This window comes from Peromyscus leucopus, chromosome 23, assembly GCF_004664715.2.
Source record: "Peromyscus leucopus breed LL Stock chromosome 23, UCI_PerLeu_2.1, whole genome shotgun sequence".
Lineage (NCBI taxonomy): Eukaryota > Metazoa > Chordata > Mammalia > Rodentia > Cricetidae > Peromyscus > Peromyscus leucopus.
In genome coordinates, this window is record NC_051082.1 from 29,090,619 (window position 1) to 29,105,641 (window position 15,023).

The following is a 15,023-nucleotide window of genomic DNA, read 5'->3' on the forward strand; positions in this document are numbered from 1 at the left end:
ACAGAGCGAATTCCAGGACAGCCAGGGCTACACAGAGAAACCCTGTCTCGAGCAACCAAAAAACAAAACAAAACAAAAAAGACAAAAGGCAAAGGCTTGGAGAGAGAGGGCTCTACAGTTAAGAACACAGGCCACTCTTCTAGAGGACCAGGGTTCAAATCCCAGTACACACCGGGTGTATCAAGCCATTTGCAGCTCTAATACAGGGGGATCTGATGCCCTCTTCTGGCCTCTTCAGGTACTGCATGCATATGCTGCACAGACATCATGTAGGCAGAACACCCATACATACAAAATAAAATTCCTCTTAAAAGGATATATATACGGAGAGGGGTGTGTGTGTGTGTGTGTGTGTGTGTGTGTGTGTGTGTGTGTGTGTGTGTAGATTCCTCCATTCTTTTTTTTTTTTTTGAGCTGAGGATCGAACCCAGGGTCTTGCAAGCAAGCGCTCTACCACAACTAAATCCCCAACCCTGATTCCTCCCTTCTTCATTGTACTGGGAATGAAACCCAGTGCCTCACTCATGTTAGGCAAGAGCTCTACCTGTGAGCTACATCCCTGCCTTCCTTTCGGTTTCTGAGATGGCCTTGAACTTGTCTTCGCCTCTTGGGTAGCTGGGATTACAGGATGCACACCACGTGTGCAGAGGCTCTGTGTAAATGACACGCCCTTTGCCTGAGCAGCGTCTGTGGAGTCCTGTGCGCACGGGAACCCCCGGAATAGACCGCACGGAATACTCAGGAGCCGTTCTGACATACAGTGGGAAGCGTGGGGGGGAGTTCACACCCAGTCCTCTTACCATTCTGCTGCTCAGCCAGCGCAGCCTGGGGGGGGAACACTGGTGTAGGGAAGGGGCTGGCGAACCCCCCACCCGGTGGTACCGGCTGGAGGAGGCCAGGCCCAACACTGCTCATCCCGAAGCCGGGCCCTGTGGAGGGAGAGACGGGAGGCCGGGTGAGCTTGAGGATGGTAGGATGACAAGCTTTTTATTTTCTTCCCCAAATCCCATATGGGAAATGCGGTCACTTTTCCCACAGAGGAAGGGCCTTGAATGAGTCCACAGAGCCATTCAGCTCCCCACCCCCCAAAGCTACCGACCCTGTGATCTCCCTGCACTCAGAGGCATTCCATGCACTGAAGGCAAAAAAAAACAGAGCGTGCCACGCTTAATCCGCACTGAGCAACCAGTGATTCTGTGATTGAGTGCCCAATTAAAAGGCAAAGCTACACAGAAAAAAAAAAAAAAAAAAAAAAAAAACACAGGCAAGGTGAAGTGTCCTGCCTCATCCATTCTCTGCCTCCCCCACCCCCCTTTTATGAGGTAGAGTCTCGGGGAGCCCAGGCTGTCCTTGAACGCCTGTCCTCACCTCCACCTCCCTAGTGCTGGGATGACTGACCGGTGCCATCATGCCCAGCTCCACTACTTCATCCCTAGAGTGGGTGCGGTACCCATCTCACAGGGCCACTCCGAGAGCTAACAATGGGAGACACCCAGCATGCGTGATTCAGCTTTCTCGAGGTGGCCTCCTGTCTTCCTGGCTAGGACTTCATTGAGCTAGGGGGACTTGAGGAGTCTGAGGGGACGCTACAGAGGCTGTGGAGGGAGGGTGGGAAGCCACTGCAGGGCCCTGCTGAGAAGGACAGGGAATAAGGATTGTTTCACTGTGGTTCTCTGGTAGCTCAGGCTTGGGGTGCTGATAGGAGAAAGGGGGGATGCCCCGAAGGGATCTGGACAGGGGCTGCGGACCGGACCATCATGACACCGTCAGCCAACGGGAAAACACGCTTCAGAACCACCGAGGGAAAGGCATGCTTTTCTTCCTCTCCCTTCCCTCTTCCCCACCCACCCCTTCCTCCTTTCGTGGCTCTCCTTCCTTTTTTCTTTTCTGAGACAGGGTCTCACTATGTAGACCAGGGGTGGCCTGACTGTGTACCCTAGCCTGTCCTTGAACCTGTGACCTTCTTTCTTAGGCAGTACTGGTACTATGGGGGGGGGTTGGTTTCAGCCCACTAGGAGACCTGGGTCTGCAGATGGGTCTAGCCTGGGCCGGTGGTGGTGGGGAGGGGGGGGGGGGCGGCTGACTGCTCTGGGTAGTGAGAGACACAGGTTAGGAGACTCTGCACTCTGGGAAACGGCGGCGGAAGGCAGCTCTGGACTTACCCGAGGCCAGGCCATTGGTCTGGAATGGGTTGGTCGAAGCCAGCTGGGGCTGGGCAGGGGTGGCGAAGGGGTTGGTGAAGGCTGCTCACAGCAGAGAGAGAGAGGAGAGGAGGGAAGGATGGTTTGAGTCCTGTCCCTCTTGGGGGTGTGTCCCCACCACCGCGCCCCAGGTCTCCGCGGGTAGGACTCACCTCCAAAGGTGAGCCTGGCATTGCCGCTGACACCTGGCAGAGCCGGCTGTAATGCAGGAACCTGGCTGGGCATCCCGAAAACACTGTGGCACAGGAGAGAGGTGGGAATGGGCATCTTCCAGGAAGAGCAGAGCAGGGGGGCTGAGGAAGCGAGCCCACCATGTTACCCAGGCCAGGCCGGGAAGCCCAGGGGAGACAAGCAGGCCATGAGGTGCTGCGATCAGCCCGGGACAACGCCACCCACCTTCAGGTGAGTGAGTCACCTTCACGTCTGGACCCACCTGCCAGGGAGACCTCCAGCTGCCACCCTGGGTCCCAGGAGGCCACCCACGTCTGCGAGGCTGCTGGGCTGAGTGGCAGCCGCGAGGGGAGCCACACCGAATGCGGACATCTGGCTGCTCCCTGGATGACGAGATAAAACGAGGAGGCTGGGGTGAGATTGGAGGCAAGGGGCAGGAGAGGAGATGGAGGTGGGGTGTGGAGGGTGAGATGCGGTGAGGACGGGTGAGGCGCCTACTGGACCCTCTGAGGCAGCCCAGTTTTCCCATGATCACCAAGCATGGGGGAGCTCATCTCCTGAACTCCTGGGTAAGGCCAGACCTTCTGCAGCTGCCCAGTAATGTAAACTGCCACCCTCACCTTGGCTGTCCTCCTTCATGGCATACAGCGGGGTCTGTATGTCCTAGATGGATGCCTGTCTCTTCAGCAAAATGCCATTCCTCTCTCCCTCTCTTTTGTGAGACAAGGTCTCAATATGGAGCCCAGGCTGGCCTTGAACTCTCCTCCATCCCCTTGTCTCAGCCTCCTGCATGCTGGGATTACAAGCAGGCCTGGAATAGATGGTGCTAGGAATCGGATCTAGGGCTTTGCGTATACAAGACAAACGCTCTACTAACGGAACTACAACCCTAGCTTCTAATTGATCTTAAAAACTAACCAGTTAGCTGGGCAGTGGTGGTGCACATCTTTAATCTCAGGACTCAGGAGGCAGAGACAGGTGAATCTCTGGGTTTGAGGCCAGCCTGGTCTACAGAGAGTTTCAGAACAGCCAGGGCTACACAGAGTAACTTTGTCTCAAAAAACAAAAACAAATCAACCACCCAAAGAACAAAAAAATTAGTTTATTAATTGTACCAAGAATCAAATGTAGGGTCCTTTGCCTTGCTAGGTAAGTGCCCTACCATGGAGCTATGTCCCAAACCTTTGATGTCTTTTGGACAGCGTCTTACTATGTAGCCAGGGAGACCTCGAACTTGCAGCAATCCTATCTCATTTTCCAGAGTGTTGGGAGGCCACTACATTCGGTGTTCCCCCGCTCCGAATCCCCCCAGGGGTGCTGAGTAGAGAACCCAGGGCTTTGTGCATGCTAGGCAAGTACTCTGCCACTGAGCCACATTCCAGTTCAGTTCTGGCTTCTTTCAAATGCACTAACACTGTAATTTGAATCTCTATGCTCCCCGTCCTCCAAAGGCTGTATTCATCTTTTCTTTTTTAATTACTTTTTATTTGTGTGTGGGTGAGAGCGAGCTTTTTACGTAGGTTCTGGAGATGGAACTCAGGTCATGGGGCTCGCACAGCAAGTGCCTTGACCCATGAGTCATCTCAGCAGCCCCCGTCCAGGCTTTCAACCACAGAATGGAAGGCAGGTAGATCTGGGTCATGCTTCCCCCCTGCCTGCCTGCCTGACTCAGAGTACACGGGGTTTCTGAGCTAACACAGCTACCTCCAGGAATGAGTCAACCCTTCGATGCTGCCCAGGTCTCCATGTTCCAGCTACTTCCCGGGAGAGGAAGCTTTCCACCCTAGCTGGATCGCGCTCTGCGAAGTGGTTCCCTGTGGACACTAGGGGGCAGAGCTGAGCTTAAAAAAAACAACAACTCAGGGCAACCACTGAACCATCGCCAGCTCCAAACCGGCAGTTCAGTATTTATTTATTAATTTTTTTGCAGAGGGGGTGCACATAGAGGTCAGAGGACTCGCAGTAGCTGGTTCTCTCCTTACACCATGTGGGTTCTAGGGATCAAACTCGGGTCACTGGGCTTGGCGGCAAATGCCTTTACCCACTGGGCCATCTCGCTGGCCTCAGGACGCTGCTCTGCATTTAGCAACTTCCCCTTTTCATACCCCTTTGACCTACACCAACGAAACCCAGCCTGTCAGAAGAGCTGCCCGCCTCTCAAACCTCCCATCAAGTCCCACAGATCCCTCTGTCCCTTGTGTTGCTGGGGGTGGAACCTGGGACCATGAATGTGCAAGGCAGGGGCTCTGCCGCCGAGCTACACCCTCTGGCGAGCACACAGTGAGGATCTTCTTCCCGTGACGTCAGATTTTTGGGTTAGGCTGTGGACTGTCCACAGTTAGAGACATCCAGGCCAATGCCCTGGGAAGGCTGTGAGTCCCAGGACTTTCCTATTGCTATCTTTCTTCTTCAGACAGATACCAGTTCTATCTGGAATGCAATCAGTTGCTGTAGGCAAGCATCCCCCCAACCCTTGCCCTTCTGGGTGTCTTTTCAGGCAGGGTCTCATGTTGTCCAGGCTGGCCTGAAACGCCCAATGTAGCTAATGACCTTAAACTTCTGAGTGCCAGGATGATGGGCCTGGCCTGCCATGCCTGATTTCTGTGGTCATAAGGACCAAACCTACTGTCTTGAACAAGCTAGGCAAGCACCCTACCAACTGAACTATAAATAAATAGAAGATAGAAATTAAAATTTTCAAAAATTAAAAGAATTTCCTTGCACATGTGCCTGGTGTACAGAGGCCAGAAGGGGGCATCAGATCCCCTGGAACTGGAGCTACAGATGTCTCTGAGCCAATGTAGATGCTGGGAAACAGACAGACCTAGGTCCTCTGGAAGAACAGTCAGGGCGCTTTAACCGCTGAGCCGTCTCAAGCCCGACATATGTAACTCTTATTTGTTGGAATTTATGGGACTTCTGTTTCCTAGTGCATGTCCAATCATGAAAGGGTCATGTTTGAAAAAAAAAAAAAATTCAAGGGCTGGAGAGGTGGCTCAGCGGTTAAGAGGACTTCCTGCTATTGCAGAGAACCAGGCTTGGTTCTCAGCACCCGTGTGGTGGCTCACAACTACCTATCTCCAGTTCCGGAGGTTTCAGTGCCCTCTTCTGGACACCACACGTGGGGCACATGCATGCATGTAGGCCTAAAACATTCATACACACCAATAAAAATAAAGTAAAATTTAAAAAGGGGGGTGGGGGAGTTGGAGAGATGATTCAGCAGTCAGGAGCACTGGCTGCTCTTCCAGAGGACCTGGGTTCGATTCCCAGCACACACACACACACACACACACACACACACACACACACACACACGGCAGCTCACAACTGTTTGTAACTCTAGTTCCAGAGGATCCAACACCTTCACACAGACATCCATGCAGGCAAAACACCAGTGCACATAAAAAAAAACAATAAATTATTAAAGGAAAAATGTATTCTGGAGGGAGATTCTGTCAGTGGGTCACAAAGTCCCACTTTTATTTCAGAGCGAACTTGCTAAATAGTTCCTCAGGTCACCCTCAGCTGGCTCCAAACACACGGTGTCCATTAATCTCCTGAGGGAGAGACCACAGACTCCTACTCACTTGGCTTATTAAATTCTCATTGGTCGGGCTGGGTGGTGGCGGCGGCGCACACCTTTACTCCCAGCACTCGGGAGGCAGAGGCAGGCTGATCTTTGTGAGTTCGAAGCCAGGATAGTCTGCAAAGTGAGTTCCAGGACAGGCACCAAAGCTACAGAGAAAATCCCTGTCTCAAATCCTCATTGTGTCAAGTAGTCAGTGCTCTGCCAGTCTCAAGGCTGAACGGCCAGTTACTTTCAGTACATACTACGGGAAGCTCTGTACAGATTTTAACACAAACATCTTGTTTACACTGATGTGTTTATAGGGTGTGTCAGGGAGTGCATGGCCCCATGGGAAGCTCTGAGGACAACGTTCCTCCACTGGTTTTCTTCCAACTTTGAGTTTCTGGGATTTGACTGTGATGGTCAGGATTGGAGGCATGCACCTTTAACCAACAGACAATCTTGTCAGCCTGGATTTTACTTTTATCAGTATAAAACGGTGAAGGCATGGGGACTGAAAGTTCAAGACCAGTGTGGACAACTTAGATCCTGTTCCAAACTAAGAGTGACGAGGAATATAGTTCAGTAGTAAAGTACTTTCCTAGATGCCTCAGTGAGTACCTTCGGGGCGTGGCTCAGTGGCAGAGCACCTGCCTAGAATCCCCAGTGAGGGGCTGGGGTGTGGCTCAGTGGTAGAGCCCCTGCCTAGAATCCCCCAGTGAGGGGCTGGGGTGTGGCTCAGTGGTAGAGCCCCTGCCTAGAATCCCCCAGTGAGGGGCTGGGGTGTGACTCAGTGGTAGTGGTTGCCTGAGGCTGATGTTCAATTCCCACAAATACCACAAAATCAATCAATTAATCAACCAATCAAACCAAAGCAGCCCTGCAGTCCTGAGTGGCACAGAGCAGATGTTAAGGCAGAGCCAGGAAGTTTTGGTTCTGCTATCCTGTGTTGCACAATTAGATAATCTGTTTTATAATGCTATATTTTTTTTCATTCTGGTGATAGAACCCAGGCTCTCAAGTACTCTAATTACACTTTACCACTTGAACCACACCTTGGCTACATTTTATTTATTTTTGAGACAGGGTCTCACTATGTAGCCCTGGCTATCCTGGTACTCACTCTGTAGACCAGGCTGGCCTCGAACTCACAGAGATCTACCTGCCTCTGCTCCCCAAGTACTAGGATTAAAGGCGTGTGCCACTTGCCCAGTACACGTTTAAAGACTTCAGAGGACCTTGAGTTGGCTGGGGGCTGCATAGAAGGGACTCACCAAAGCTGTGACTTCCGGCTAGCATCCGACTGGCTGCTAATGAGGGCGGAGAAGGGAAAAAGAGTGTGAGTCACTGGCTTGTCCCTAGACATCTGGTCTCGACAGCCCTTCGGCTGCCAACTCCTGGTGTCCTGAACAACCGAAGGAAGAGAGGCAGCCTTAGGCTATGGAGACAGATATCTGGAGGCTTTGGAAGGAATCGCAGGCTTGAAAGGGAGCCAGAGTCTCCTGGGATCCCTAAAAACACAACACCTCTTTTAAAGACCTTTGATCTTGGAAGGGGTGGGTGTGGATGCCTGGGGATTACCCTGAACTTCGCCTAGTCACTTGACCCTTTGGGGCAGGATATTACAGACAATAAGAACAGGATGCACACATTTTTATAGGACTCGGGCCTCCAGTATTTCCAGTCAGAAGTTTTCTGACTGGGTCAGAGGAGCAGGTAAAGACACTTGTGATGCAAGTCTGAAGGCCTGGGTTTGGTCCCCAGGACCACTCATGTAAATTGTCACCTGACCTGTACATGAGTGTCATGGCATCCATGGGCCTGCCTGGGTGTGCACACACACATGCAAATATGTAAAATAAATTACTATTAGAAACAAGGAAGAAAATTGTGTCGGGGTAGAATCTGTGCTGATCTTGTGGCAATTTCCCTTCTATGGAAAACAGAACCATAGCGCCCTCTGTCCGTAACGGGCAGGCCCTACACTCATTACCCTTCACGGAGAAGCAGTTCCTTTTGCCTCCTCTCCAGTCAATGCGGATGGGAAGGAAGACATGGACGTGGACAGCTGATGCTATCGAAAGACAGGCAGGCAATGGGTGAGGCAGTTTACCTGCAGGGGTCGGCTGGGCCTGGAACGGGGCTTGGACCGATGGAGGGAGGCTTCCGAAGGCGGAAGTGCCAGGGCTGCCACCGAAGGCGTCGAAGTTGGCGAAGCCTCCGTGGGAAGGAGTCTGGCCTATAGGTGGAGGAATACAAAGGCTGTGTGAAGGAAATGTGCACATAGCCAAATGTGTTGGTGTCCCAGTCAGGGTTTCTATTGCTGTGAAGAGACACCATGACCACGGCAACTCTTATAAAGGAAAACATTTAACTGAGGTGGAGGCTTACAGTTCATAAGTTCATGGCGGGGAGTGTGGCAGCGTGCAGGCTGGCACGGTGCTGCCTACATCTTGATCAGAAGGCAACAGGAAGTGGACTGTCTCACTGGGTGTCGCTTGAGCACAGGAGACCTCAAAGCCCACCGCACAGTGACGTACTTCCTCTAACAAGGCCACACCCACTTCAACAAAGCCACACCTCCTAAGAGTGCCAGCCCCTTTAGGGGCCATTTTCTTTCCAACTACCACAGTTGGCTGGTTTGCCCGCTTGAAACAAGCTAAAGTCATTTTGCAAGAGGAACCTCAAACTGAGAAAATGCCTCCACCATACACGGGGGTGCACGCTCTTAATTCCAGCATTTGGGAGGCAGAGGTGGGGGTCTCTGAGCTCAAGGCTAGCATGGTTTATATAGTGAGTTCTAGGAGAGTCACGGCTCTATGGAGACCCCCTACCCCACCACCAAAACAGAAGAGAGAGAAAAAGAAAGTGCCTTCACCAGACTGACTTGTAGCAAGTCTGTGGGGGCATTTCCTTGATTAATATGGGGGGCCTGGCTCAACCCAAGCAGTGCCACTCTGGGCAGGTAGTCCTTGGTTACCTAAGAAAGCAAGCTGACTAGTCTATATAGCATGTTCCAGGCCCATCAGAGCTATACAGTGGGGCCCTGTCTCAAAATTTCAAAACAAAACAAAACATGAAAAAGAAAAAGAGGGGCTGGAGAGATGGCTCAGAGGTTAAGAGCACTGACTGTTCTTCCAGAGGTCCTGAGTTCAATTCCCAGCAACCACAGGGTGGCTCATACCCATCTGTAATGAGAGCTGGTGCCCTCTTCTGGCCTGCAGGCATACATGCAGACAGAACACTGTATACATAAGAAATAAATAAATCTTAAAAAAAAAAAAAAAAAAAAAAAAAAGAGTCAGGCAGTGGTGGCACACGCCTTTAATCCCAGCACTCAGGAGGCAGAGCCAGGCAGATCTCTGTGAGTTCGAGGCCAGCCTGGTCTACAGAGTGAGATCCAGGACAGGCACCAAAGCTACACAGAGAAACCCTGTCTCTGAAATAAAAGAAAAAGAAGAAGAAAGCAGGCTGAGCAAGCCACAAGGAACAAGCATGTAAGCAGTGTTCCTCCATAGTTTCTGCTTCAGTTTCCGCCGTGAGTTCCTGCTACGACTTACTTTAAGGGACTATGAACCAGGATATGTAAGCCAAATAAACCCTTTCCTCCCCAATCTGGTTTTGGTCAGTGTTTTATCACAGCAACAGAAACCTAACTTAGACCCAAGCACGGTGGCTCACACCTGTGACCCCAGGACTCAGGAGGCTGGAGTGGGGAAAATCATGAGTTTGAGACCAGCCTGAGCTACATAGCATGGCCCTGTCTCCAAAAGAGACAGAGTCAGACAGTCTCTCTCTGTCTCTGCTAGAGGGTAGTTCCGTCCCCAGGACCCATGTAATGTGCTTATAATCCCGGCACTGAGGACACAGACCTCTGAGACTCACTGGCCGGCCATACGTGGCAAGTTCCAGGCCAGTGAGACTGGTTTTTGTTTGTTTATTTTAATTAAAAAGGTCGGTGCTGAAGAGATGGCCCAGCGGTGAAGAACACTTCTTGCAGAGGACTAGGGTTCCATGGCCAGCACTCATATGGTGACTCACGGCCATTGTAACCCTGGTTCCAGAGAATGTAAGTCCTCTTCTGACCTCATGGGCACCAGGCATGCGTGAGGAGTACAGACATCCATATATGAGAAACATTCATACGCATAAAGTAAAAAAATCTGAAAAAAAAAGTAGAAAGGAAAAAAAAAGGTGGCCGATAACGGAGGAACAACAGCCACCGTAGAACCCTGGCCTCTAAGTGCACACACATGACCATGGACGGACACACACACACACACACACACACACACACACACACACACACACACACACACGGGGAAAATCAGCCTTTTCTTCTCCGGCCGGCTGCGGCCTCCCGAGTATCAGGATTACAGGCATTCAGAACAACACCTGGCTCCCTGCTTAGCAGAGATGAAGTGATAAAATGGGTTCTTGGACTGTTAGAGGGGCTGCCCCCCCCCCATACGCTCTATGGCTAAACCCCCAAGTATAGTCCATGCTGTTCCCTGACCCCTGTTCTGCCAGCCACATGGAAAAGTCAGGCCCCAGTGGACCGAACGTCTTTGCGGTACTAGACACGGTGTAGACAGGTTCTCACCACAGGCGGCACTCACCTCCAAAGGCTGGGAACGCGGCAAAGGCTGGGGCCACCTGGGGAGCGGCAAAGGGGTCTCCGCCGATATCCGCCAGCAGGTCAGTGCTGGCTTTCTTGGTGGATGGGTGGGAAGGAGGCTGGGAGGTCCTGGCCTGGGCTGTACGAGCCTGGGACTGGTTGCCAGATGTGGGAAAGAATCGCGTGTGACAGTCAGAATCCCACCCGTGACCTGGGTCCCGCCAGACCTTCCCAGGCTGCCCCCAAACAAAGAGAAGGCAGAGTGAGTTGGTGCCCTGGGCTGAGAGGGGCCCCATGCAGAAGTCACCTAAGTTCTTTTTTTCTTTTCTTTTCTTCCTTGTAATTTTATATGTATGGGTGTTTTGCCTGCGTTTATATGTGTATACCATATGTGTACCTGGTGACTTTGGAAGCCAGGAGAGTGTGTTGGGTCCCCTGGAACTCTAAGCACCTCTTGTAACTCAGCTAATCCTCTCTCAGAACATTTGAGAGCACGGAGAGGTAGCCCTAAGACGCATGGCAACTTGCCACAATGCCCAGGAGCTCTCGCTTCTGCGTCTCTGCCGGATCCAGGAAGTGCTGTCCTAGCTCCTCAGGAGGGAGGGTCAGGACTGAGGTCATTAGGTACCACTTCCTGCTGGGGTCCCAGGATACCACATACAAGCTTGAGTAGCAGCAGGGCTGAGAACCAACTTCCACTCCTGGCCTGCTGGCCTGCTAAATCCTGGAGATCTGCCTTTGGAAAGCGCCGACCCTGCCGCACACCATCCACACAAACCGCAGTGGGAACGGGAGGATCAGGTCCGGGTTACCTGGCTCGAAGAGGAAGCAGCATCAGAGGGCACAGGGTCTCCCAGAAGTGTCCGCACGGGCTTCCCTTCCGGGACAGAGCCCTGGGTGGAGGTAGAGGCACTGCCTTTGCTATAAGAGGGTCCTTTGACTTGCTCTGGGGGACATACCTGTGAGAAAGAACAGTTATGCCGTGAAAGAGAAAATCTTGACCGTGCTCAGCTGAGGTGGTTGAGGAAAAAAAGTTACAGGGTCCAAGTTTTGTTGTTGCTTTAGCAGTTCCCTTTTATGAATAAAAAGAATTTAGCAATCTAACAACGCTCTCGAGTGTGGCCCTCTGCTTCTGTGAGCTGGGCTTTGTGCATGCAAGATAAGTACTCTACCACTGAGCCACACCCCAGCCCCTCACTGGGGGATTCTAGGCAGGTGCTCTACCACTGAGCCACACCCCAGCCCCTCACTGGGGGATTCTAGGCAGGGCTCTACCACTGAGCCACACCCCAGCCCCTCACTGGGGGATTCTAGGCAGGGGCTCTACCACTGAGCCACACCCCAGCCCCTCACTGGGGGATTCTAGGCAGGTGTTCTACCACTGACCACACCCCAGCCCCTCACTGGGGGATTCTAGGCAGGTGCTTCTACCACTGAACCACACCCCAGCCCCTCACTGGGGGATTCTAGGCAGGGGCTCTACCACTGAGCCACACCCCAGCCCCTCACTGGGGGATTCTAGGCAGGTGCTCTACCACTGACCACAGCACGGTGCTCTACCTGAGCCACACCCAGCCCTCACTGGGGATTCTAGGCAGGTGCTCTACCACTGAGCCACACCCCAGCCCCTCACTGGGGGATTCTAGGATAAATGTTCTACCACTAAGCTACCCACCCAGACTGCTTCGGCAGGAACTACCTACACCCAGCAGCCCCCTGGGTATCTTAATGCGTCTTTCTTTACTTTATGTTAAAGTTTTGTATTATTATGTGAGTGTGCATGTGTGTCACTGGAGGTCAGAGGACAACGTGCAGGAGTCTGTTCTCTGCTTCCACCATGGGGGTCCCAGGGACTGAGCTCGGGTCCTCAGGGCCTTTTACCTGCTAAGCCATCCTGCTTCCACTCTTTTGGGTGTTTGCAACATGGTGTCAGGATGTAACCATAAATGACTTAACTGATCTTCCTGCCTCCACTCCCAGAGTGCTGGGACTCAACGTGTATACTACCATGCCCAGATTTCGATAAACATTTCCTTCAGGAGGGAATTTTCTATTTAAAAAATTTTTTTTTTTTTGAGATCTGGTTTAGTATGTAACCTGGACTGTCCCAGAATTCAATCTGTAGATCAGGCTGGCCTCGAACTCACAGAGATCTGCCTGCCTCTGCCTTCCAAGTGCTGGAATTAAAGGCCTTTACCACCACACCCGGGTTCTTTAAAGAAATTTTTAATGAGCTTATGTTATTTGTTAAAAATAATGGATTTCACCAGGTGGCGGCGGTGGCGCATGCCTTTAATCCCAGGACTACAGAGGCAGAGGCAGGAGGATCTCTGCATTCAGGGCCAGCCTGCTCTATAAGTGAGTTCCTGGACAGACAAGGCTAAACAGAAGAACCTGACTTGGAAAATGAAACAAAACAAGACAAAACAAAAATGCTGGAGAGATGGCTCAGAGGTTAAGAGCACTGGCTGTTTTTCTGGAGGTCCTGAGCTCAACTCACAGCAACCACATGGTGGCTCACAACCATCTGTAATGAGATCTGGTGCTCTCTTCTGGCGAGCAAGCAGAACCTTGTATACATAATTAAAAAAACGGATTTCTCGCCTTCCTCTTTCAACATCTCAAACTTCCTTGGTTTTAAGTGATCAGATACACAGTACGGATGGAGCAGTTTTGTTATTTTACAACTTCCTTCCTTAAAAAAAAATTATTTATTTTATGTATATGAGTGCTCTAGCTGCACGTCCACCTTTACACCTTCTTGAGTCCACCTCTCTCCCCCCCTTTAACTTTCTGGGTCTCTCCGTGTCGCTGACTCTCAGTGCTAGGGACTGAAGTCCAGGCCTCCCACAGGTTACACAGGGGCCCTTTCTGGACTTGTGATCTTGAGACAGGGTCTCACTAAGTTGCCCAGGCTGGCCCTGAACTCCCGCCTCCTCCCTCAGCCTCTGGAGTGGCTAGGATCACTGGCCGCACTACCAGATTTTCTGACTTCTCCCTCTCAGTCGCACAGAGAGTGTGACTGTACCTTGTCCAACGTGGAGCTCAGTCTGTCCCGACCTCCAGTCCCTGTGTTTACAACCCTTATTCTGGAGGCATCGTAATGCTAGGGCACCCCAAGGAAGTGGTCTCAGGTTCAGTGGGTCAAGTGTCTGTCCTGTGACCATGAGGACTTGAGTTCAAATCCCCAACACCCATATAAGGTCATGTGTGGTGGCCGGGAAGCCAGTCTACCTAAACCGCCAAGTGCCAGGTTCACCAAAAGACCCTGCCTCAAAATTGAAATGGAGGGCCTGTGATTTGGCTCAGCGGGTGAGGGGCCTTGCTGTCAAGCCTGATGATCCGAGTTCGATCCCTGAGACCCACCTGGAAGGGGAAGCTGCTCCATAAACTTGTCCTCTGACCCCTACACACATGCCCTGGCACACACGTGCACATGTGTCTATTCAAGATCTACGGAGTGATAGAAACCAGTTCACATGGACAGATCTGCCTCCTTGGTCCAATCATTCCCCAACAGAGAGGACATCAAAACTGCAGGGTTAGGGCTAGGGATCTGGCTCGGCGGGTAAAACACCGGCCAAACGTGCATGAAGCCCCAGGTTTGATTCTCGACACTACATAAGCCGGGTGTGGTGGCACACACTTGAAATCTCAGCACTCAGAGGCAGCAGCAGAAGAATCCAAAGTTCGAGGTCATCCTTGGATATGTAGGGAGCATAGGGTTGGTCTGGGCTACACGTCTCAAACAAACAGAACTGCAGGGTTAATGATGCATAGCGAGTACTTTCATGTCGATTTGTTATCTTATTATTTTGAGACAGGGTCTCATGTAGCCCAGGTTTGCCCAGAACTCACAAAGTAGCCAAGGATGACCTTGAATTCATTTTTTGTTTGTTTGTTTGTTTTTGTCTTTTTGAGACAGGGTTTATTTGTGTGGTTCTGGCTGTCCTAGAATTAGCTCTGTAAACTAGGCTGGCCTTGAACTCACAGAGATTCACCTGCCTCTGCCTCCTGAGTGCTGAGGCTAAAAAAACATGTACCACCACTGCCCAGCTATGACCTTGAATTTCTGATCCTCCTGCCTCAGCCTCCCAAGAGCTGGGATTACAAGCATACACCCATATGTTTCAACTCATTACTTTGAAGTCAGAATTTAACACTAATTCAATCTGGGAGCTGGGGTCGAAGTCTGGTCTTGGAGAAATGCCAGCAATACTTTGGAAATGGAGCTGCCCAACAAGGTGCCTTGGACATGTGTCTCCCTCTTCCTCCTTACCATCTTTTTTTCTCATATTTTTCTTGGAGAAACTCCTTCACTTTCTGAGGATCCCTGGAATCTGGTATCAACGATGTCCGAGCATCAAAAAGACCCAGCCAGATCTTGCGGCAAACCTGAAGGAATGGAACCGGTAAAAGGTACGAAGTGTGAATGGCACCCGTCAGGGAACCTCTGACGAAT

The 15,023-nt window shown here is 51.5% G+C and overlaps 1 protein-coding gene across 2 annotated transcripts in view; it reads right to left on the reverse strand.

Annotated features, from left to right (window-relative positions):
* Agfg2 (ArfGAP with FG repeats 2) overlaps positions 1–15,023 on the reverse strand; it is a 36,819-nt gene that overhangs the window by 3,047 nt on the left and 18,749 nt on the right. Inside the window, exons 3-12 of one of the 2 annotated variants that reach the window (XM_028861443.2) lie at positions 14,841–14,956; position 13,829; positions 11,374–11,520; positions 10,563–10,716; positions 8,057–8,182; positions 7,218–7,250; positions 2,635–2,755; positions 2,354–2,436; positions 2,163–2,243; positions 801–929 (exon numbers count right to left, since the gene is read on the reverse strand). In XM_028861443.2, the coding sequence (XP_028717276.1) occupies positions 801–929; positions 2,163–2,243; positions 2,354–2,436; positions 2,635–2,755; positions 7,218–7,250; positions 8,057–8,182; positions 10,563–10,716; positions 11,374–11,520; position 13,829; positions 14,841–14,956 (991 nt within the window). Of the gene's footprint in view, positions 1–800; positions 930–2,162; positions 2,244–2,353; positions 2,437–2,634; positions 2,756–7,217; positions 7,251–8,056; positions 8,183–10,562; positions 10,717–11,373; positions 11,521–13,828; positions 13,830–14,840; positions 14,957–15,023 lie in introns of those variants that run through there. The other variant, XM_028861442.2, reaches the window with a different exon arrangement.